The sequence below is a fragment of the Microtus oregoni genome, unplaced genomic scaffold (genome assembly GCF_018167655.1).
Source record: "Microtus oregoni isolate MIOR12 unplaced genomic scaffold, Mior012 000000F_ref0000247, whole genome shotgun sequence".
Classification (NCBI taxonomy): domain Eukaryota; kingdom Metazoa; phylum Chordata; class Mammalia; order Rodentia; family Cricetidae; genus Microtus; species Microtus oregoni.
Window position 1 is genome coordinate 29528328 of NW_024543059.1, and position 22868 is coordinate 29551195.

At 50.2% G+C, this 22868-nt stretch overlaps 1 protein-coding gene across 1 annotated transcript in view; it reads left to right on the plus strand.

Annotated features, from left to right (window-relative positions):
• Positions 1 to 17802, plus strand: part of Klf13 (Kruppel like factor 13) — a 48383-nt gene extending 30581 nt beyond the window's left edge. The window contains exon 2 of the mRNA XM_041659698.1: positions 12394 to 17802. Within this exon, the coding sequence (XP_041515632.1) occupies positions 12394 to 12683 (290 nt within the window). The 3' untranslated portion in view covers positions 12684 to 17802. The remainder of the gene's footprint in view (positions 1 to 12393) is intronic.
• Positions 17803 to 22868: the final 5066 nt, after the last annotated feature.

The following is a 22868-nucleotide window of genomic DNA, read 5'->3' on the forward strand; positions in this document are numbered from 1 at the left end:
TGTGTCCTTTCGACATAGCCCTTGGTTTGGAGATTTTGTGTTTCCTGACTTTGTGGCACTTTTATGATGCCCAGGCTCATGTACTTTTCCTGTCCCAGCTCTCAGATCAAATCCAAAGGACCCTGTTTCCTCTCCTTGCAAAATGGTATCAGAATCCAGAATCTGAGTGTGTTCCTTGTGACTGGGGTGTGGCTGCTGCAATGCCACTCAGTGGGCAGAGCTGGGGGAGGGGAGGAGAGAGTTTGCCTTTTATACATCAGTGAAATATACCATCTATCCTGTCCCTGCATTTGCATAGTGACCTAGCATGAGTCTACATCCAGGTCTTACTTGGGGCCAGCTCATGGACTGACCTCGCTGTGGACTGCCCCTTGCTGCCCCTCTGCCCCCAAGCGGTGCCCTCCCTTGTCTGCCCCCTCCACAGTGCACCTGTGATTGTTGGACAGCGCTTAGTTGAGGTGGTTTGCCCACCACAGTGAAGGTCCTTTTGCTCACTCTTCAGCGTTTCCAGGCAGCACTGTGTTCCCAGTAACTCAGGTCAGCTGCTGTCCCCACCCTCCACTAAGGCGTGTGACTCAGTGTGAGTTCCAGCCTGGGATTCCCCAACTTCCTGGTCAGTGTTTATTTGTGTAGACTGAAGGTCCTTGTTTGTGAGTACAGTTCCAAGTGCTGGCGTTTTTGTTGTTGTTGTTCAGTTTTTGTTTTTTTTTTTTTTTTTTTTTTTTTGCTACAGTGCTGCGTGGAAATCCAGACTCCACTCAGGTCCCCCTCCCACTCCCCCAAGTTCTATGAGAACAGACAGATGTAGTCTCTACTATCCTAGTACCACTGTAGAAGTCACCTTGTGTGTTCCTTTGTGGTAGTTAACCAGTCCCCGAACCCCCTCCCATCCCTGATGGGTTTTCTGCCTATAGATTGTGTTTTGCAGAATGAAATAGAAATAGAGCCATGTGAAATGCAGCTTACCTTCTTCAGCTTAGCAAAATGCATTCATAATGTATTCGTTTTGTTGCAAGTCAGTAGCTTCTTTGTTAACCATCGAATAATACTCCATTGTAGATGCACCAGAATTTGTTCTCAAAATTTGTAGAACGCCATTGTTTCCAGCTTTGATGGTGGTGAATAGCTGTTGTTGTAAGCTATTGTATGTACAGGTCTTACTGTGGAATCTCTTCGGTTCACCTTGCTTCAGATCTGCGAGTGGGATTAGGGTGTTACATATAAGACTTTGTAAATTTGAAAGAATCTGAGTGACTTTCCACAGTGGCCTGCTCGCCCGCCCTCCCTCCCTCCCTCCCTCCCTCCCTCCCTCCCTCCCTCCCAGTGAATGAGTGAATTGCAGTGCTGTGCTCTCCTTGTTCTCCTCTGGATTCCTTAAGGTGGGAAGAGCCAAGTCCCTCCTAGCTGTTCATCTTCCTCTTCCCTGTAATGCTCAGATTCTTCATTCAGTGTTGAAGCTGGGTACTTATTGTTGAGATTTCAGAGTTCTTTATATATGCTGGATGGCTACACCCCCCCCCCCCCCCAAGACAGCGTTGCTCTGTGTAACAGTCCTGGCTGTCCTGGAACACAATTTGTAGACCAGACTGGCTTCAAACTCACAGAGCTCCTCCTGCCTTTGCCTTCTGAGTACTGGATTAAAGGCGCGGTCCACCACGCCCGACTAAGTTGCTAAATTGCCAAGATCCCTTTTCTTTAGCTCATCCTCAAATAAAGAATATTTTCGCCGGGCGGTGGTGGCACACGCCTTTAATCCCAGCACTCGGGAGGCAGAGGCAGGCGGATCTCTGTGAGTTCGAGACCAGCCTGGTCTACAAATTGTGTTCCAAAAGCACAGAGAAACCCTGTCTCGAAAAACCAAAAAAAAAAAAAAAAAGAATATTTTCATCAGATAATTAAGCCTAGGTCCTGTCTTTGTTTGATAGCTCAGAAACTCAGAAATGGGAAGCACATCCTTCCTAGGCTGTCAGCCACTGTCTGAGTACAGTATCAGTGTACGGTGTCCCTGTGGGATACCCGGAGAGAGACTGTTGATCCTGGCTTCTGAAATGCTATAGGGTTCTTCAGTTCAGGATGGCGAAGGAATGCAGGGGAAGACGAACCATAAGGCACACTCTGTCCGTTTGGAAAGCAGTGCTGAGATCTGAGAATTGAGAAGAAAGACATAGAAATGTCTGTTCTGTGGGTTCAGCTCCCTCCCTCCTGACCTCCATCACCTGCAGGAGACCATTGATGTAGCATTTCCATATCTGAAAGTGTCTAGAGTGAAAATTTACCTCCTTGTTTGTACCTCCAGCAGTAACAAGGGAAGGGTGCCTGTGTAGGGGAGGGCCTGTCTGTGGTGGTTGCTGTTTTATAGGAGACCCTAGAAACGGAAATTTTCAAATGTGTTTTGTAACCCTTAGTAAAAGGAGAGAAAACACCATCATGAAACGTCTGGCATGTGGTCCTTTTGACCTCTCCAGGCAAGTATACCAGTGTGTGTAAATTAGTGCTGCTTCCTTGTGAGGTTGGGGGTGCTGGTTTAGTGGAAGCAGGCAGTCCTGGAGTGCGTAGGTATATGTACACGGCTTTGTGTAGAATGTTGTTGTATTCTTTATGATTGCCTGAACCACCAGTTCATTTAAAAATAAAAGAAATTCAGAAAGGACAGTCATATACCATGTTTCTTTCCTGTGCCCATGGCTCTGGAGAGTTTGCTGTTTGCCTGCATCCAAACATGTAGTCTGTCATGGGTAAAACCTCCCTGCCTGTGGCTTGTGAGAACATTGGATGGTCCCATGTGCTCACACCCCCACACCCTCATCTCACCCTCCTCCAGATGAATATGGATGCCACTGAGCTCCCCCCACAGCCAGAGTCTTGCTGGAGAGGGGTCTGGACTCAGGACAGGGTTCCTGCTCTGGGGATTGTCCTGCGGTCACCAGACCTGCCTTGGCACCAGCAGACCCAGGTGGACCTGGATCGTGGAATCCCTTTTAAAGTGACAGTGGGAAAGATCTTTCTAATCCCTAACAGAGTATAGCACTTGCCTTCCTTCTCAGTTGGGGCCTCTTGGATCAGCTCCCTTGGGGTCCTGCTCCAGACCAGGATATCAAAGGTCATAGGAAATAGGGTCTAAGGAGGAAGGGGCTCTATGGAAGCCGTGGGCAGGGCTGGGACGGGAATGGGCTGGCTTTGTCTAGATGGCTTCCTGAGCAGAGTTCCAAAACTTGTGAGCAGCTGCAGGCAGAACTGAGGGGTTATACCTATGGCTAAGGGAATTTTGCAGGAAAGCCCAGTCTCAAACTAGAAACACAATGGATTTCCCAGAACATGCTGGGTGTAAGTTGCCAGTAACTGGAGGCATGTGGTCAGTGGGCTGGGGATCCCGTAGAGGAGATTTTTCTGGTGGGCCTTGAGGGTGTGGAACACGAATCCTGGCCACTTTGCAGCTGTTGTTAGGAAAGACTTGTCACTTTCCCCACTTTTCCTTTTTTAAATAGAAAAAGTAAATAGCTGAGACCCACAGTGAAAATGACAATTTGCTGTGTCTGCTCCATGAAGTCAGCTCTGGATAAACTGTTTCGTTATGTCCTGCTTGCATTTTCATGAAACAATCCCCCAATTGATTAGAACCTTCTGCGTCACTGGGAGGCAGGCCAGGTAGGAGGTTCAGGACCTCGAGGTAGTCACTCTCAGGCTCCCCCAGACACTCTTCTGCTTGGAATGGGCAACTGATTGGCAGCATTCAGCTCGCCTCACAGATACGGCCTTGGGGCTGGGAAAACTGACCCGTTCTGCAGGCTACATGTCTGCTGCAGCAAGAGCATTGGTGAGTGCCAGCCGTCTCTTGCGATTGTCCTACAGGGGTGCTGCCCTAGTTTGTAGACTGGCTGATCAGGAACTGGACAACTGCGACAGCCTGATTCTGAGGTAGTGGCTAGCCTTCCTCTGCAGAGCCTGAAGTGCCAGGGTGCTGAGGATGGGGTCTGGTGAGTCTAGGGGCCAGGTGCCTCACAGTGTGACCTGTGTTCAGCCCGTTTGTGGGTCAGATGGGGCACTGATTTCCTATGTTTCTCTCCTTTCACCTGCAATACGAGCGTGCAGGCAGCAGGCTATAGCACTTCACGACAGCATTGTTGTGGTGAGGACGGACATGCAAATTTCTTTTTAGGCAAAAATCTAGGCTTTGAGGCCCAGCTCTGATGGAGCACTGACTCTTCATCTGAGATGGGTTCTACACTTGCGGGTCTCAGGGTTGGTAGAGGCAGGTAAGCTGGCATAGTGTGAGGGTGAAGCTGACCCACCATGGCTGGCTCCTCCAATAGAACATAATATCTGCAGAGCAAGGTGCATGCCCTGGTTAGGTACATCTAGGAGGCACCTAGGCTGGGGGTGAGGGTGCACAGGAAGAGGACAGAGGAAGGGGGCACAGTAATTACACAAGGGCAGAGAGGTAGCCTTCTCAGCTGCTCACAAGGTCATGCCACCCTCTGGGGCCTTGGTGCCTGACGCTTACGGTCCGCAAAGAACACCGGCTTATTCGTGTCATTCTTCAGTTACATGTGTTCCACAGTTTGCTTAAACATCTGTTGAAGAACCTTATTTATTTCTGGGCTTCAGCTATGCTGATCAGTCAGGTGTGTAGCCTAGGCACCTTGGGTTTAGGGGACTGGAGGATCTGGAGTGTTTTAAAATGTGACAGCAGGGGCTGGCCCAGCACCTTGAGCATGACGGTTGACACGGAGCTGCAGTCTCAGCCACCACAATTATACCCTCACTAACGTTGCCAAGTCTCCCAAGTCACCCCGAGAAGAGCTTTTTGCAATTGTCCTTCTGTAAGCAGAGGGACAGTGTGGCTGTGTTCCTGTAGCCTGAGCATCTGGTGAATAAAAGGTATATTTCAGTGGACTCTTTCTGCCTTGAAGTCCTGATGGAGGGATGTTTGGGGTTGTTTGAAAGACCCACTGTAACTCCCCATGAACTGCTTCTGTGTGGTTTTCCTTCCAGTTTTCATGAACTCGGTATTGAAGATGGCGAGTTTCATGTGTATCTTTTCCTGCTTGTCTCTTCCCTTTCACTCTTGTCTAGAATGACTTCGTCCGCCAAGTTCTGTGTAGTCCAGTTAGCAGTCCTTACTTTCATGGCTTCCGGACTTTGACTTATATAAAGAACTTCGGCCCAAGTATTAAAACAGTTTGCTCATAGAACATTCATGGTTTCATCTTTCACAGTCAAATCTTTGACAAGTTAGGCTTTCTTTTAACTTTCGACATTTGAACTAGTATATAAATGTTGAGTGTATTTATGGAGGGCTGTGTGATGTATTGTGATTGTAGCATAATGGATGAAGTATGGGGCTAACCCTTACAGACACTGATTGTTTTAATACTTTCTGTGATACTCCCCCTCTCACTTGATATGTCTGATGGAGTTGCCACTTTGTTTGAGTCTGGCTCTGCCCTCCTGCCCCACTCCAGCAGCTATATCTTCAGACATGGCAGCTCCTTTGCAGAGCTTTTCTGACTTTATTTTCTGTACACATTTTATTTATTTATTCATAAATTATCCCACGCCAAATTACAACAACTAAAACACCAACTTTAAGAAATATTCCTGCATCCACCACAGAAACTGTCAAGACACATAGTGGTCCATAGTGGAGTCTGAGGTTGAGTAACAGTCTCTCTCCAGCATCCGGATGGCGTGCGTTCCTGCGCTTACCGCTTTTCAGCCTCTTGGCTAAGATCAGGTGTAGGGATATGATGCGATCCGTGGCATTGGTTCCCACAACAGTAGCAGCAGGCCAGACTGCCCTGAAGTAGGGTCAGGGGCAAGAGCAGCATCCATAGCCAGTGGTTCCTCTCTCTGTTGCATGCCACCCATTTGCTCAGGCATACAAGTCCACAGGTGACAAAAACATATCTCTTACAAGCAGGCATGTGTCCTCCAGTCATTCTCTACCCCGCACAGTGACTGAGAAAGAGGTAAGATGGCAACTCAGGGCATCAGCAGCAGTATGTGGGCAGGGAAGACAGTTTCCTTGCTTCGTGCATCTCTCCTGATGCAGACTGAGTCCTGGGTCCTGGCTGTGACTGGCTCTGCCACTAGCCAGCTCTCCTCCCGTGGTATATATATCTCACCTGTTCTGTGGGTGAAGGAGGCAAATCATTTGCAGATTAGCTGGCAACCACATGGTACCCTTAAGGATTAGGGAAGTCCTCCCACTAGTCAGAGTCAATCCTTCATACCCAGTGAGGCTGTGTACCAGAATTTTTCTTTGAGGTCTCCAGTTGATTATCCCAAATATTTAGCTGTGTGTTGAGCTTTGCTAGGAGAACAAGCAGGCCTTCTTAGAGCGAAGACTATCTCAAGGCATTTTTGAGGTTGAAAGCTAGAAGTGGCCCCAAGCCAGTGACCACAGATCAAAGCTGTCTACTGATGAATGACAGCCCACTCTGGTATGGAGTAGCCAAGCCCGTGAGAGGCTGCGAGGTGTAGGTGTCGGATCTCTTTAAAGGCTTCTGATTGTTCTGCCCCGCCTCCCTAACCCCCACATGGATTCCTTAAGCCTGCAGAGGGCTCTTCATATAATCTAGGATACTGCATAATATTGATGATCTGCTTTTGCAGGGAGTCTCCTGGTCAGAGGGGCATCACTCCCAGGCCCTCCCTTCTCCCTCTGCCATAAGAGTTGGATGCTGGCTTGGGCAATAACCCTAAACCAAGATCAAGCAGTAGGTTGTTCTGCCCCATCCTCAGCACATGTAGGATGGGGCTAGGGAGGGCAACAGAAAAGTCTCTAAAAAAACGCATGCTGCTACTCCTGTGAGGTCCACACAAAGCAGAAAGGCATTGTGGTTTGTGCAGGTGCTGCTAGAACCTGGAGTCGCCCCCTCAGCTGGTGGGGAGGAGTGAGTGGCAGTGAGACTTAGCTCTCTGATTGGTGCTTGGTTGGAGCATGCCCGTTGGACCGGAGGATCCAGCACAGCTGAGCTCAGACTCTGAGCTGGAGCACTTTGAGAAACCAGCAGCACTTGTGCGCCTCTGCTGCGGGACAGCGCGCGCCCAAACCCAGGAAGGGCTTTGGTGGGAGGAGAGCCTCGGCTGGGCTGTCTTCGCTTCCCCCTCCTCCGGCCAGCCTCACAGAGAGAGAACACGCTGTTCCCGCCCAGGCCTGCGGCTTGGGCAAGAGCGTGTGGGACGTTGTGTTCCCTGATAAGATGAGGCAATCACGCTCAGCCTGTGCCCTGTGCTGCTTGCTGCTAGTAGCGGCCTCGCGGCGGCGCCAGGGAACATTTATGTAACTGTGATCCTGGCGAGCCAAGTACCCCTGGCCAGTCTCACCTCCGGCTAAATCCCCAAGACACACTGCACCCCCACAGCCTCAGCTTTGTTCTGAAGTCCCCCCATAAGGCTTAAGCCCCTGCACCCTCTATGCAGGATTCCTGTTCCATAGCCCCCCTAGGACTTTCACTTGGCCTATAGCTTCTGACTCCTGTGCCTCCCCAGGCACTTCCCCAACCCTGTGACACCAACACAGCCTAGCCCTGACCCAGTCCCCTTCAATGGATGGTTTTCTTTCACTTTTCTGTCCCTTACTTCCCTGCCCACCCAGTCACAGCGCCTCAGATTCAGCAGCCAGCCCCCTTTCTCTCACCGGGTTTTCCTTCACAAAGCCTGATCCCCCATCTTGCCCTGTGTCTCCAGTCACCTCCCCATGCACCTTTATTGGTCACCCAACAACATCCTGTCCCCTGGTCCCTTTTAGCTTCTGAGAATGGGGTCCCCTCAGAGCTTTGGGATTTCTCAAAAAGACTGGCTTTCTATAGGGACCAGCTTCCTCTATTCCGGCTACCTTCTTGAGGGCCAGTGCCTTTCTGAGTTAGACTACACCTTATCCTTGGGGGCTGGTTGTACCCAGGAGAGCAGATGCAGGACAGTGGGGGATGTTGGGACTGTTGTTTAGCCCATCCCCCACTCCCTCTGCTGTGACGGGGAGGTGGGGTCTCCAGCCGTGTGCTGGGATTGTCTGTATGGTGTGTCCTGTGATATTTTAGGTCAGCCACTCTACCCTGAGTCCAGTGTCCAGAGCAGCGCTTTCAGAGCGATGCTGGAGGGCACCTGTAGGCACCTGAGACCCTCTCGTGGCACCGTGAGCCTGTGGCACTGTTGACAGCAGTGACATTACCCACCTTTGCTCTTCCTAGAATGCCATGGAAAATTCCAGAGGCTGTGTGATAATTGATGGCATCCTCCTCTGGGCAGCTGCTGGAATGTGTGCTTGGGTCTTGTTTGTGTTGTGTTTTTCCTAATGCAATGAGTATCAGGGGCGCACACACACACACACACACACACACACACACGTAGAAGCTCTTCAGAGAGCTCACAGGGATAGTGCAAGGGATGTGTCCTGCAGTATGGAGTGTCTTGTGGCCCCCACCCCCATTCACTCACCCTCCATTATACATACTAGTACTCACATGTATCTTTGGCAGCCTTGGATATCACCACTGGAGGTGGGCGTGTAGCTTGAGCTTCTGCCCGTAGACTTTTTTTTTTTTTTTTTAAATAGGCTGATGGAGGCATAGAGAGCAGGTGGGAGGCTGGTGTCTCTTGGGTTGAGGATTACGCCCTGAATTCAGGTCCTGCCTTGAGCATGTACCAGTGAAAGTGTGGAAACCCTTCCCACTTTCCTCCCCAGTGAGACACTCGCTGCCCTTCTCTGCAGCCCTGCCATTACCTGGCCCATCCGTAATAGTACCCATCTCGTATGCTTCCAGGAACGCAAGCAGAAAGATCCTGAAAAAGACAAAGATCGGGGCCTCTTAGGAAACCAAGTGAAGCTGAGTTCAGTGGATTCTGTCTCCACCCTGAACCCAGCTCCCACCTCTGCTCCAGTCTAAGAAGACCCCGTGGGTGGGGATAGCAAATAAGAACAGACACTTTGGAACACGCCAGGCCTGGTACCAGAGCTGGTGGTACATAGCCTATAGCATCACCATGTGGGCCCGACTGTGAGAACAGGACAGCATATTTGCTTCCTGTATCCATTGAGTGGATAGCTAAAAGCAGCTGAAATTTACTTCTCAATCTCTAAACGAAACCAGACATCTCAGAGCAAGATGCTGGCAGGAGTGGCTCTTCCTGGAGGCTCCAAGACAGCATCTTCTTTCTTGCCTCTCTCCTCTCTTCCAGTGCTGGAGCTGGCAACTGGGAATTTGTAGATGGATGGTCCTGGTCCCTTACCACCTTTTCCCCTTTACTTCCCTCTTGAAACTTGTGGCTTCATCTCAAGATTCTTACCCTATCCCAGCACTCGGGAGGCAGAGGCAGGAGGATCTTTGTGAGTTCGAGGCCAGCCTGGTCTACAAGAGCTAGTTCCAGGACAGGCACCAAAAACTACAGAAAAACCCTGTCTCGAAAATCAAAAAAAAAAAAAAAAAAAAAAAAAAGATTCTTACCCTAATTATATCTACCAAGACCCTTTTCCCCCTTCCAAATTAGGCTGCTTCTCAGATTCTGGGGATTAGCGGCTGGCTGTACCTTTTCAATCATTGTTCCTCCCGCTGCAAGCAGTTTGACCTGATACAGGTGACTGCAGACTTCCCAAAATGCTGCTGCTGGTTAATAGGCCCTGTGAATAGCCAAGAATAGAATTAGCATGTGACCCACTTCCCACTTTCTTGTTGACAAGCCCCTCTTCCCGGAACCAGTTGGCATATTCAGCATTACCATCTCTTTGACTGTGGTTGGGTTAGCTATTGTTAAAATTGTATTTAGACATTTTTTTAAATTTGGGGTGTGGTGGCACATGTGAATGGCATGGCACGTGTAAAGAGCAGAAGATAACTTTTGGAAACTGTTTCTCTCCCTCCAATGTGTGGGTCCTGGGGATAGAACGTAGGTCATTCATTACGTTTGATCAAGCAAACACCTTCACCTCTGGCAGCCTGCAACACAGAAGGGCTTATTGAACTGTGTTCAGTTCAGCACTGTTCCCTGATCTGATTTTAGTTGTCCTGATGGGTACTGTTTAATAATAATAATAATAATAATAATAAAATAGATATCATGTATGTCTGTGTTATATAATGTATATATAATATGTTTCTTAATTTCTCAAATTAATCTGTTTTCATGCTATTTAAGAATTCACCTCACTCCTACCCTTTTACCCACCTCCTCCTGAACTGACAAATATATAATTTTAGTTATTATATTGTTTAAATCCCACTGTGTATCTTTCTACCTTTCCTCGAAAGCCATGTTTTGTTTGTGACGCCTGTCTCTGCGCTGTGCTCTATGTGACTGGTAGGGTGAGGCTGACCCACTGAGGCCTGTGCTGGAGTTATATTTACTTCTGCCTTCCCATGGGGTCATTGGGAAAGATAAGTCATTGCCTACGAAAAGCAGCTGGAGCCTTGGAGCTCTTCACTGGTCGCACAAGATCATCTGGCATTTTAGTGTGCTTTGAATATGGTCGTTGTTGTCGTGTGTCCAGATTGCTCCTGTATTTCCTGGAGTTCATCGTCATATTAAAAAAAAGAAAAGAAAGAAATGTGCCTTGTCCGTGCCCTTAGATTTATCTAATATCTTGGTCATGCTCTCTGCAAAGAATTGCTTTCTTCCTAGGATTATCCCCTGAAGGCCTTGGGGCCCTGTCTCCCCAAGCCTCTCCCTTGACCCCTGGTTTCTTGGTGCCCCCCCCCCTTTTTTGCTGGATGGAGTATATAAGATGTAAACTCTCCATCCCCTGCCCTCCAGTGTGTCCAGTATGCCCGACATGTAGTGCCTTGTTCTGGCGTGGAAGTCTGATGCCTGTTTCTCGCATACCACTTATTAAGTATTGAGATCTCAGGTTTTCTACTCACTGTTGTAATTATGCAGAGATTTCTCCTAGCACTTCCCTCACACCTCCGCCCGATCTTCCCAGCATGCTCTCCTATTGTTCTCCCTGCCCCCTACCCCTACCACACACACTGGCTGCACACTGTCCTTCTTTCCACTGTCTGTACCTCTTCTTAGATAAAAGCCCCTGTACTGATTGCTGGAGCTTCCAACTTCTTGTCCTCCACTGTCTGTCAGAAACAAGAATTGCATGCAAGGCTAGCAGTCTACTCACAGAACAGTCCTGGAAAACCTAAAGGCAGCCATCGTGGCCATGCCCCAGGCTGCTTGGTTTTGCCTTGCCTCTCAGTGTCTTTCCCCATGCTGTGAAAATGGCTGAGGAAAAAGCCTTGTCTCCATAGTACCAGGGGATGGAACACTGCCGCGTTCACGAATTTTCTAGAATTGGGGTTTCGGTTTTGTTTTTCAGGATAGTTCCTTGAGTATATTTCTACCTTTTTGGAATTAGAATATTTCTAATTTCTCAGTGCTTTTTTTTGTTTTGTTTTTTTCTGAACTTGCTTCCTGTGATATTGTTTGCTCTGGGCATCCCATTGTATCTCAGATTGTGTTGAATACTAATCAGAAATTTTAGGTTAATATTCTTTTGTTTCCTGTCTTCTTTTCCTCTGGAGCTGGTAGCTTTGTTGCTGTCTCCTTTTCATGCTGGTGATTTTCATTGGCTGTCAGGTGGCCCCAAGTATCTGTTTATATTTAAGGTGGATGGATGGGCCCTGTGGATTTCCTTTGCTAGACTTGAAAGGCTGGAACTCTTCCTTAGAGGCTCTGTAGGACAAGGAAGCAGGAAAGGCAGCTGTGTGGCTCCCCCAGTACAGATAGGGTTCATTCTGGGGTGCCACCAAATGCTTACCAAATGCTTCTCCCCTAGTAGCTGGTCTTCCCCTCCCCCCCCCCCTTCTCTATCTGTACAGTTTGGGTAAATGCTAGCGTGTCCCTTGATTTGAGCAAAAAATAGATTGGGGTCCAGAGTGAGTGAGTCCACACTACCCCGAGTTGCACTGTGCTCTACCTTCTCCACACTTGCCTAGCTCCGTGCTGTGTGTGTGTGTGTGTGTGTGTGTGTCACACACACACACACACACACACACCCGTTCTGAGCCATTACCTTTGTGTGTCATCCTGCCTGAGTCTGCAGGAGCCTTTTGAAGTCTGCTGCATGCCAGGCTTGCATTAGGACCCCTGTCAGAGCAGGTCCAGTGGGCTGGCAGACTCTGGGTAGTGGTCTCTCAGACCCCCTCTTGCTAGACAAGATGCATCCCCTTCCTACTCTGGTCCTGCCTGGGGAGTGTTGATGGAATGCTTTCCCTTGTCTGAGCTCCACTGCCTAGTCGGCCATGTTGTGTGTCTTCCTCAGCCCTGTCATCTGCTTGCATCTCAGGTGCGGGCTGAGAGCTTGTCCACAGGATGGGAAAATGGGCCTCGAGGGTGGTGAGAGGCAGTGGCTTGACTAGATGGTGGGGCATGGCCGAGACTTAAAACCTCTGCCCCTGTCTCCCACAGGTGAGAGGCCCTTCGCCTGCAGCTGGCAGGAGTGCAACAAGAAGTTCGCACGCTCGGACGAGCTGGCGCGGCACTACCGCACGCACACGGGCGAGAAGAAGTTCAGCTGCCCCATCTGCGAGAAGCGCTTCATGCGGAGCGACCACCTGACGAAACACGCGCGTCGCCATGCCAACTTCCACCCGGGCATGCTGCAGCGGCGCGGTGGGGGCTCGCGGACGGGCTCGCTCAGCGATTACAGCCGCTCCGATGCCAGCAGCCCCACCATCAGCCCGGCCAGCTCGCCCTGAGCACCCGCCGCGCCCGGACCGCGCCCCGCCCCGCCCCCTTGATAATAGGAAAGCTGAGTGAACTTGAAAAGTCCACAGCAAAACACTTTTCTTCACCTCAGGTGTCAATTTTTAACATAAAAAAATTGTTTTTTCAAAAAAAATATATACACGACCCACAAATTGCACAATAGAGCAATCCACGAAGTTGAGATTCAGCGGTGTCGAAACCCCCCCCTTTCTCAGGGATGGACGCGGTCCACGAGGTCAGTGAGGGCACGCCTTTCTGCCGCCTTACTCTGTACATAGATTTGCACTCTGGAGTTTTCTGTGAGGTTGGGAATCACACTGGGGCAGAACAGGCCAGCTGGGAGCAGATGTGGCCACCGATATTGTGATTTTGCAGCAGGCCCTGAAAGGCCTGTGCCCCCTTCCTGCTACCACTCAGTGGCACCTCTGCCCCTTGGCCTGGCTTAGAGAACAGGTGGGTCTGAGGGACTGGCCACCTCACAGGGATGCAGGAAGCCATGACAGACCGTGGGAGCACTTGCCTGTGGAACCGTGGAGAAGGACATCTGCCTTCTGAGGTGGTCCTGCCTGTCTACCTGCTTGGCTTTCTGCCTCCAGAAATCCTCAGAAAAACGGAGGCCAGATGCAAACCCTGCCTGGATTGGCACAGTATTGCTGCCAACAACCCAGGGAGGCGGCCTGGGCCCTGCCTGCCCTACAGAAGGCACCTGGGACCCTTCACCATCACACCATGTTCTCAGACTGGGAAATAGTGCCCTGGGCATGTTGTGCTGAAACTGCTTCCCCCAAAATTGGTGTTGTTTCATCCAGTTCCCCCAAACTCCCATGCCCTGGGCCACTGTGGAGGCGCCTCTGTTTGAAGCAGGACCATCATGCGGCCTCTGCCTCTTCAGTCTGTGTGTGGCTGTGCCTGTGGCAGCACTCACACATCCCACAGAGACTGCTGGTGGAACTCCTTGGAGCAGAGCAGCAGATGCTACTGGGATGATGCTGGAGAAACAAGGATTCTGCTTTTCTGGGGGCGGGGGACACCATATGACAGTTGTGGGAATCACCTTCTCAGAACCTTGAGTGCAGACTTAGCAAACACCCAGTTTCACCCCTGTTGTACTTCCCGCTTTCCCTCCAGTTTCTGCCTGCCCTGCCTCGGAGGACCCAAGCCACACCCATCTGCAGGGCAGGGACAGGGAGGGGACTGCTGGGAAAACAGCTGGTGTAGAAGCCGGGCCTGACCTGTTTCTCCTGGAGTTCAGACCTGGGCTGCTGTGTTGGATTCAGGTGCTGGGCCTCATTGGCAAGACCGTGTCCTGATTGCTCTTCTGCAGGTCCATGGAGGGTCCATCTACTCCCATCCTGCAGAGGCCCAGGCGTTTCTTCCCCTTCACCCGAGAACTGGGGCCTAAGAACATAAGGTCCCAGGTCTGATCGGATATATATGTGTATGTGTGTGCGTGTGTGTGCGCGTGTGCGCGTGCGTATGTATTGATTGGGTGGGCTTGGGATGGATTTGGGGTGTCTTACAGAGACCTCTCTTCATTTTGATATGGAGGATCAGCCCTTGTGACTCAGAGGGCCGTAGATGGGCTTCCTGGGCCCAGAGTGCCTTGGTTGTGGTCATTCTGCCTCCACCCCAGCCAGCCCTTACACAAGTGTGGGAGGGCAGCACAGGAAAAACCCAGAGACCGTGCCCAGCCCGGTCTGCAGTTTGTGACTGCTGACATGTGGCTCACATGTAGACCTGGGGCACCGCTTTCTGACTACCTGTGTCAGCTTTGAGAGGCTAATGGCATATGGTGGCTTCTGGTGGCACAGTGGGTGCCGAGTTGGGCTGTTGCTGCCAACATGGTGGTTGGGGGATGGTCCCTGTCCTGGTCCAGAGCAGAGCTGGCGATAGCTCTGCTTGCATTTCATCTGGGGAGGAGACTGGAGTACGCACGCAGTGGCTGGGACCTTGACTGAAGGGAACCCTGGGTGCTTGGGGTGTGGCGATCTTCCGCGCTGAGTTCCAAAGTGTAGCCCCTCCCAAAGTCATTTGTGTGAGGCGGAGAAAGCCACACTCTGAACACATTTCACGTCTCAGGAATTCACATTCCAGATTCAGGAATTTTATTCCAAAGTCCTTTGGTGCACCTACATCTATGGTTCTGAAGACAGAGAGAAGCAGCAGTGTGCCCCCAAGGCCAGCCAAGGCCGCTCCTTGGGAAGAGCCAGCTGCCTCCGTGTGCTCTACCTGCACAGTCACAGAAGGGGGCTGTCTAACTCAGCCACTGTCTGCACTTAGGAAGGGTAAAAAAGGACTCTAAGCCCCATCATCTTGGAATAAAAGAAAGAGCTGGTTTGTTGTAGAGTGGGTTGGGGGGTGGGGGAGGGAAAGCGGGCGTAGGCTGTTTCCAAAGAGCACTTAATTTAATTTTTCCTCTGAATGACCCAGGGCTGTTCCATCTGATGGATGGAAGGGTAACGTTGCCTTAAAACAGAAATATGCAGGCGTTGGCTATTTTTGGCAAATGAACGTGTCTTCATTCCCAAAGTGGTTCTCCTTTAATGGCAGGGTGTGGTCCTTCAGCATGGGGCCAAGACAACCCTCATGGACCCCCCCCCCCATATCATTTGGGGCTTCGGTTCATCTCATCAGCGGGTGGGATGAGGGGAGGAACATGATTCGACTCATTTCCAGTGAGTTCTCATTAGGTCCCCATCTCGTCATAAACAAGGGATTCCTTCTAAGGTACAGCAGAGTCTTCCCAGCCTGGGTCTGGTGCGGGGCCTTTGAGTTTTTGCGGTTATGGCCATACTTTCTGGTTTCAGTTTGACTGAGAAACCTATAGGATGCCCAGAAATAATACTGAAAAGTCAAATCCCTTTTTTTTTTAGGGACAGGAGGCAGAGATCCCACAATGAAAGTGCCTGAGTGAAGGAAGGGAGAGTTCCCTGTAGCAGTGTCTACATGGAATTCTGGACTTCAGCCATCAGGGGGCTGGAGTTTAGCTCATGTCCCAAATGAAAACGTCCCTCTTTGCATCAGCCATATTAGGGGGTCACTGTCTGTTCCCCAAATGCCTACTGAATCCTACAGCCATACAGAAAACAGCCCTTTTTCAAAGAGGGCCCTAGGTTCTCTCTTGATGGGTGCTATGTAGGGATGGACAGTGATGCCCCTGATGGGAGTGTGGCCCTACTTGTATCCCGCCATGCCCCCTACCCACAGGACCAGAGGTGCAAAGTCCCCACTTCCAGCCCATCCCATCTCAATTTGGTTCTGAGGCCAGCACTGGGACAGACACAGGATTCACCAGCGTGCGGCCTCCCCGGGTGCAAAAACGCGCACCCTGGTGTCCCTGGTGAAGGGTGTTTAGATGTGGGGAAGAGGGAAGATGACATTCTGTGGCTCCCAGAGAAATGTGGCAGAACAGACGGGGTTACCTTTCAAGACTTCCTGTCCAGGAGGCTGGCCCTTTTCTAGCCAGAAGCAGGTGCTACGACACGCACAAGGTCACAGCATTTCCTAGAGCTTCATCTGGGGTCTCCACGAAGTAGGGGCACCTTCCACGTAAGACAAATCTGAGCAATAGCTTGGCCTCGTTTCTCACTCCTGGTTGTGGCTTTGTTTACAAGGCTATCTAGTTTGACTTCTGACAGGTGTTACTGGTTGCTGCCCCCTCCCCCCAACACACACACACACACACACTTTACAAAAGGCCGTTCGGTCAGAGACAGTGCTGAAAGGTTTATGTATAGCCATGTTGCGATCAGTAAGAAATGCTTGATAGGTCACCCACATCTTTTTTTGCTGTCCAAAGTTTCCTATGTGAGTCCTGGTGGCCATGTCTTTCAAAGCTGAAATCCAGATGTGGACTCACTGTTTTGAAATCAGGATGGCACTAGGAAGAGCCAGGTCCTCTGACTAATTTTCCTCATTCTGAGTCTTTGAAGGTTTGTCCTGGACACATTCCAGAGAATTTTGTACCCAAACATGGATGCTCAATCCAGCTAACTACTGATACGGGCCTGAGCACTGTTGAGGGAGAGGCCCTTCCTCTGGCTGACCAACTGACCTCCAGTGAAAGGAGCAGAACTGGCCTGGAGGCCCCAGTCCACCAGGGAAAGGAGGCTTGCTTGGTTTCTGTTGACCCCACCCCTCCCCCCACCCCTCGCCCCCTACAGGGTTAGTGGATTTGTCCTGGAACTCTAGCCCAGCCCAGCTCCCCTACCCCCATCCCCCAATCTCACACAGCTTTAAAACTTCACTACTTTGTTTAGAAACAAACAGGATGGCAAAAGAAGACACCTCCCCCACATCCCTGGGACTGGGCAGGAAACGTAGATCAGGCGTGGGGGCGGGGGTTCTCCCTGCTGTTTCCCTAGAGCTCCTGCGGGGGCTGCCCCGTTCGCATTAACAGGGTCAGCTTGTGAGCTGATCACCTGTGGGCCGGGCTGCCATAGTCAGAACTGAGAGCCTAGACTTCAGAGTAGCCCTTCCCCAGGAGCAGCTGGGGCCACTTCTCAGACGCTGCCTGATCATCTCTCCAGTGTCAGACCTGAATTTAGGAGGACTACCCTGGTATGTGAGTGGAAGGACCTCTCTGTTCTCCCTTGCATACTGGAGAGGCCCCGGGTGCCTGGTGCGTTGTGACGTCAGAGCTCCTATCCTCCTTGGTGACTGGAAATCTCTGTTGCGGTTTTGTTGGCTAGGCCCAGGTGACTGTTTTTCGTGCAAAGCCATCGGCGGAACTTCTGTGGGATCCTTTGCCAAAACCCCAAGGCAAAATCTGAGGGTCCAAGGCCATTTCCATCAAGTTCCAGATTTTCTTTTCTATAGGAACTTCTTTTTTTTTTTTTTTTTAAAGACTACCCTAGCTCCCAACATGCTTCCAAAGGCCATGTTCCGTCTTTCCTGGATCACTACAGTGAAGTATTACAGTTGTATAGTTCCCAATCTGGCCTTGGCTTGCTCGGATAAAACTTTGTTATGTATTTTGTAAGGCATAGATTCTATATTGTAATGTCCTATGCAAAAGAAAAAAATTAATGAAATTGTAAATTTTATTGTTTTAACATGTATGCATGTTTAGTGACGTTTACATTTTGAAATAAAATTTATGATTCATTATTTTATTTGCCTAGGTGGACACACTTGAAGGGTGTGGTCTACAGAGACTCTGGGAGAGCGACAAGTTAAAATCTGGAGAAACTCCAGCCACTGAGTTGAGGTGCAGAACCTTAGCTGGGGCTTTGCACAAGATCTCTGAGGACAGAGGGGTCTCTTCTGGGTGTGGGGGACATTGGAATTCACTAACATTCCCTCCTCTTCGTTGCAGTCGGCAGAAAGGACACAGGAGGATGTGACGCCCATGTCCCCAGAGGGTTCCATGCTTCCTCCAGCATTCTTTTTGTTGTCACTGTAGCAAATGGGCTAATGAAGCCCAAGAAGAAGGGCTCTTCCTTAGCCAGCTGACTCCTTAGCTGTAAGCCTGTGGGGAGGCAGTGTATCAAAGCAAGAGGGACAGGTGGTGAAACAAAGCACTTTCACCTCTCCCTGAGGTGGAAGAGGAGAGGGAGCCCGGTTCCCACTATGTCTCTGACAGGCACATCGTCATGATCTAAGGACTTAGGTTCTACCATCTACCAATATTACCACCCTGGGGAGCACCTCTTCACATAGACACGGAGGAGGCTTCCAACTCAAACTATAATGTTCCCATAAGCATGTATACTTTACCTGGATGCAGCCACCCTTTGTCTAAGATTCTAGAAAATCCCTGTTTCTAGCCACAAAAGTTCTGTGGTTGGTCACAAGCCAAAGTTCACTGCCTGGGGAAGAGAACAGAGATTTGTTGTAACACCAGAGGCCAAGTGCCGTGTGATCTTTACCTGTCCATGGTTACTCCGGGATGCCAGTAATGGAAAGGAACAGCTAGCAGGGTCAGACTAGTGACTGGGTCTGCCCCCTAGTCTCTAACAACAGTAGCTTGTGGGTTAAGAGGATATAGTTGAGGCTCACATCCTCAGCCCTCATCCAGAGTGAACATCCATGCTGTATGCCATTTCAATCTGCACTAAGAAATCTTTTTTTTTTAATTTATTTATTTATTATGTATACAATATTCTGTCTGTGTGTATGTCTGCAGGCCAGAAGAGGGCACCAGACCTAATTACAGATGGTTGTGAGCCACCATGTGGTTGCTGGGAATTGAACTCAGGACCTTTGGAAGAGCAGGCAGTGCTCTTAACCACTGAGCCATCTCTCCAGCCCTGCACTAAGAAATCTTAAATATTAACCAAAGAAGGCATTTCAGTTGAAGATGGTTTTCCTGAAGCTACACTAACTCTGTAGTCACTTCCTGGTAGACACTGGTTTCTAAGATCAGGATAGGTATGTGTGCTGAAAGCACCCAAACATATTATCATTCATAGATAAACTTCCTGTTAGGTTTTTTGAGATAGGGTTTCCCTGTAGCTTTAGATCCTGTCCTGGAATTTGCTCTGTAGACCAGGCTGGCCTCGAACTCACAGAAATCCGCTTGCCTCTGCCTCCCAGGTGCTGGGATTAAAGGTGTGCACCCAGCAAGCACTCCTCTTGAAGCCTTTGTTGGCACAAGATATTTTGCAGCCGGGTCCTTGGTTGGAGTCTTGCCTCAGGACTACGACGACATCGTTCCTCTCCTCTGCAATGTTCCCTTATTGTGTAGGCACTTCCGCAGATAGCGCTAACTACAGGGTAGGTCTCCTTCCATAAACGGTGTGGGGAAAGGGTCCTGGATGCTTTAAAAATACCGACAGGAAAAAGAAATGCCTGTCAGTCATGACGTCATTGCCGAGAGCTCTTTCCAAGGGGGAAGCAGCTTTGACAGCCCGCCTCAGGAACTAGAGATCCCCTGAGACCTTGAGGAGCCCCCAATAGTAGAAGAGAAACAAAACACATCCTCTAAGAAGCGTCGATTTTTACTGATACGTGAAAGTGGAATTCATCAGTACATGTTACATCCCAGTAGCATATCCTCTCTGTCACCTTGGGACGAAGAAAGGCCCCTCTGCAGTTTGTGACAGTTTGGTGGTGTGCTGTATCTGCCTGCGTCCAGGTCAGGGGAGGGGTGGTGTCTGATTGGGGATGTGGCAGGCTACCATCATCCCAGGGAACAGATTTGGCCCCCCCTTTTTTTTTCTTTTAGTTTTTTTATTCTTTGTATCTTTTACATCACGCATCTCCATCCCATACATTTCCCCATCCCTTCGTATCTGCCCTCTGCCCTTACATCCCCACCCTCATTATAATAAATTTAAGAGGAAAAAAAGGAAAAATCTTATCATGGAAGCCGTAGTGTGACAGAGTAGATCACACGTATACCCTTATGTCCAGATAGCTTTACTCGCAAGTGTTCATTGCAGAGTCATTGGTCTGGTTTGGGGACTCAGGTCCTGCCACACCACTGATGCTGGGCCGTCACTGGGACTCTTATTAGATACCTGCCCTGTGTTGTGGAGGTCCTGCGGCTTCGGGTCTGCAGGACCAGCCCCTTCATGTGCTCCTGCAGGTCATAGGGTGGGTATTGGGGTAATGCCAACTCATAACCCTGGTTCTGGGCCTGGATGGTTACAGGGTTGGTCAGCCCACCAGCTCTCTCCTGCTGAGCTCTCCTGCATTTCCCTGGCCAGTTCACCCCTTGCAGCAATGAGCAAGGGACAGGGCCAGTTCTGCTTTCCAGCCCTCAGGATTGGCTCTCCCACGCTTGGACCATCAGGGCCGGCTCTACTGTATTCCCAGGTGAGGTAGAGGGGGCCGCTCACCTGAGTGCTGAACTGGAGGCTCAAGGCCAAGTTCTCCCACCTCTCACGGGCACAGGTGGCAAGGGGTGATGACGGTGCATTTTTTCCCCACCTACGCCACCGTATGGCGGATAAGGGGCTGGGACAGTTCACCCGTACCCCTGACAATAGAGTCAAGTCTAGCCGGATTTTTCTTTGGGTCTCCAGCTCACAGAAAATGACACGGAGACTTCTTATTTATGAAAGCTCAGCTTTTAGCATAGGCTTGTCCCGCTAGCTCGTATAATTTTAAATTAACCCATTTCTATTTATCTATGTGTTACCGTCTGACCCATAATTTTTTTGCCTCTCTGTGTCCAGCTAGCGATGCACGTTTCTCCTTCCCAGAGCTCTCTCTGTCCAGAAGTCCCACCTATACTTCCAGTCAGCTCGGCTGTGCTGCCTAGGCGAGGTGCAGGATCCCCTTTCCTGAGTGCTGCCTCTGGTAAGGGGGATGGGCAGTTTGCTAGCCAAGCACAGGTGACAGGGGCAAGGTGGGGAGGGCATCTTTCCCTGGCCCTCACCACCGCATGGCAGATGAGGGGAATGTGGCTAGATGTCCCATTCACATCACATCCCCAGTTGGAGCTCAGTTGTGCCTCTGCCAACAGGGACAGTTCTACTGCAGGGCTCCCTTTCTTGAGGGTTGCAGCTGGTAAAGGGGGGTGACAGGTGGAAAGGGTCGAGGGGTAAAGGAAGACTTCTCTCCCCCACCACACTGTCACTTGATAGCTGAGTAGTGTGGATGGCTTTCCCATGCTCACACCTATGGGGCTGACTCAGCCACACCTCTGCCAACAGGGTTGGCTCTACCCTGCTGCCCAGGTTAGGTGCAGGGCCTAGAGTATTGCAGATGGTGAGGGGCAGAGCAGCTCTCCACCTGCCTCAGGCATAGAGATGTGGGGGTGGGGCAGAGGACGTTCCTTTCCCACCCCTACGACAGATGAGGGGTGGGTCCATATCTCTCATGCCCAGATAAGGTGCAGGGCTTGTTTTCCGGAGTGTTGCAGCTCATAATGGGGAAGGTCAGTTCCCTCAACATCTGGAGGCAGTAGGAGCAAGGGAGGAAGGCATCCTTCACCCCTACCACCACATCACAAACAGAGGGAGAGAGTGGCAGCTATAACCCTCCCACGCCCTCAGGGCTGGCTCACCCGGGACCCCTATCTACAGGGTCAACTCTGCCCAGGTGAGGTGCAGGGCTCGTTCTCCCAAGTGCTGCAGCTGGTGAGGGGTTGAAAGTCGGCCATCTTTAAGGATGGGGCTGGAAAGATGGCTCAGTGGTTAAGAGCACTGCCTGCTCTTCCAAAGGTCCTGAGTTCAATTCCCAGCAACCACATGGTGGCTCACAACCATCTGTAATGAGGTCTGGTGCCCTCTTCTGGCCTGTGGACATACACACGGACAGAATATTGTATACATAATAAATAAATAGATAAATATTTTAAAAAAATAAAAAAAAAGGATGGACTTACCATGTGTGCTAGCCTGTCCTTGGCTGTGCGGAATGTGGTGTCATGGTAAGTGTTAGCTACAAAGAAGAGGTTTGTTTCAGCTCAGCCCTTCCTGCAGACTCAAGGTCTACTGCTCACATCTGATTGCACTGCTCCTGGCCCATACCTAGAGGTACGTATGTGCATATATACCTTGGGATTCTCTTTTTTATGTATCAACCAGCCAGTCATGGGAGGGTGGAGGTGGAGGCTGTTCTTTTGATTTTTGGCAGCCCATACCAGAAATAATCACACAGAAACTATATTAATTACAATACTGTTTGGCCAATAGCATAAGTGTCTTTTTAGCTAGCTCTTACATCTTAACCCATTTTTATTATTTTGTGTCTTGTGGTTGATTGGCAATGTTCGGGGCATCTGTCTCCTTTGGCTGCTATATGGCATCTCCCTGACTCCACCTTTTTTCCTCTCTCTCTACTTGGAATTCCTGCCTTGCTCTATTCTGCACTGCCATAGGCCCAAAGCACATTCTTTATTAACAAATGGTAATAAAACATATTCACAGCATACAGAGAGAGATCCCACATCAGGAGGGGCTTCACCCCAATGACTTTGCTCCTAACCACCTCCCAAACACCTCTAAACATCACAGTTGGGTTTAGTGTCCACCTCTTTTACCCCTCACCATGGTTAAACTCAAGCATGACTTTCTGTTGGGAACGAGCGGTATCCAAACCACAGCAGTGCCCTTGGTACCAGTTCCACAGACAGACAGCGACGCATCCCATTGCTCAAGGCATTCAAGCAGATGGTGAGACACTGCTTGGCAGGAACACCGCGGAGAAAGCTGCGCTCTAGAAGACTAGTTGATCAGGCATGAGATGGGTTGCTCTGCTTTTAGGGTTTCCCAGGGCACAAT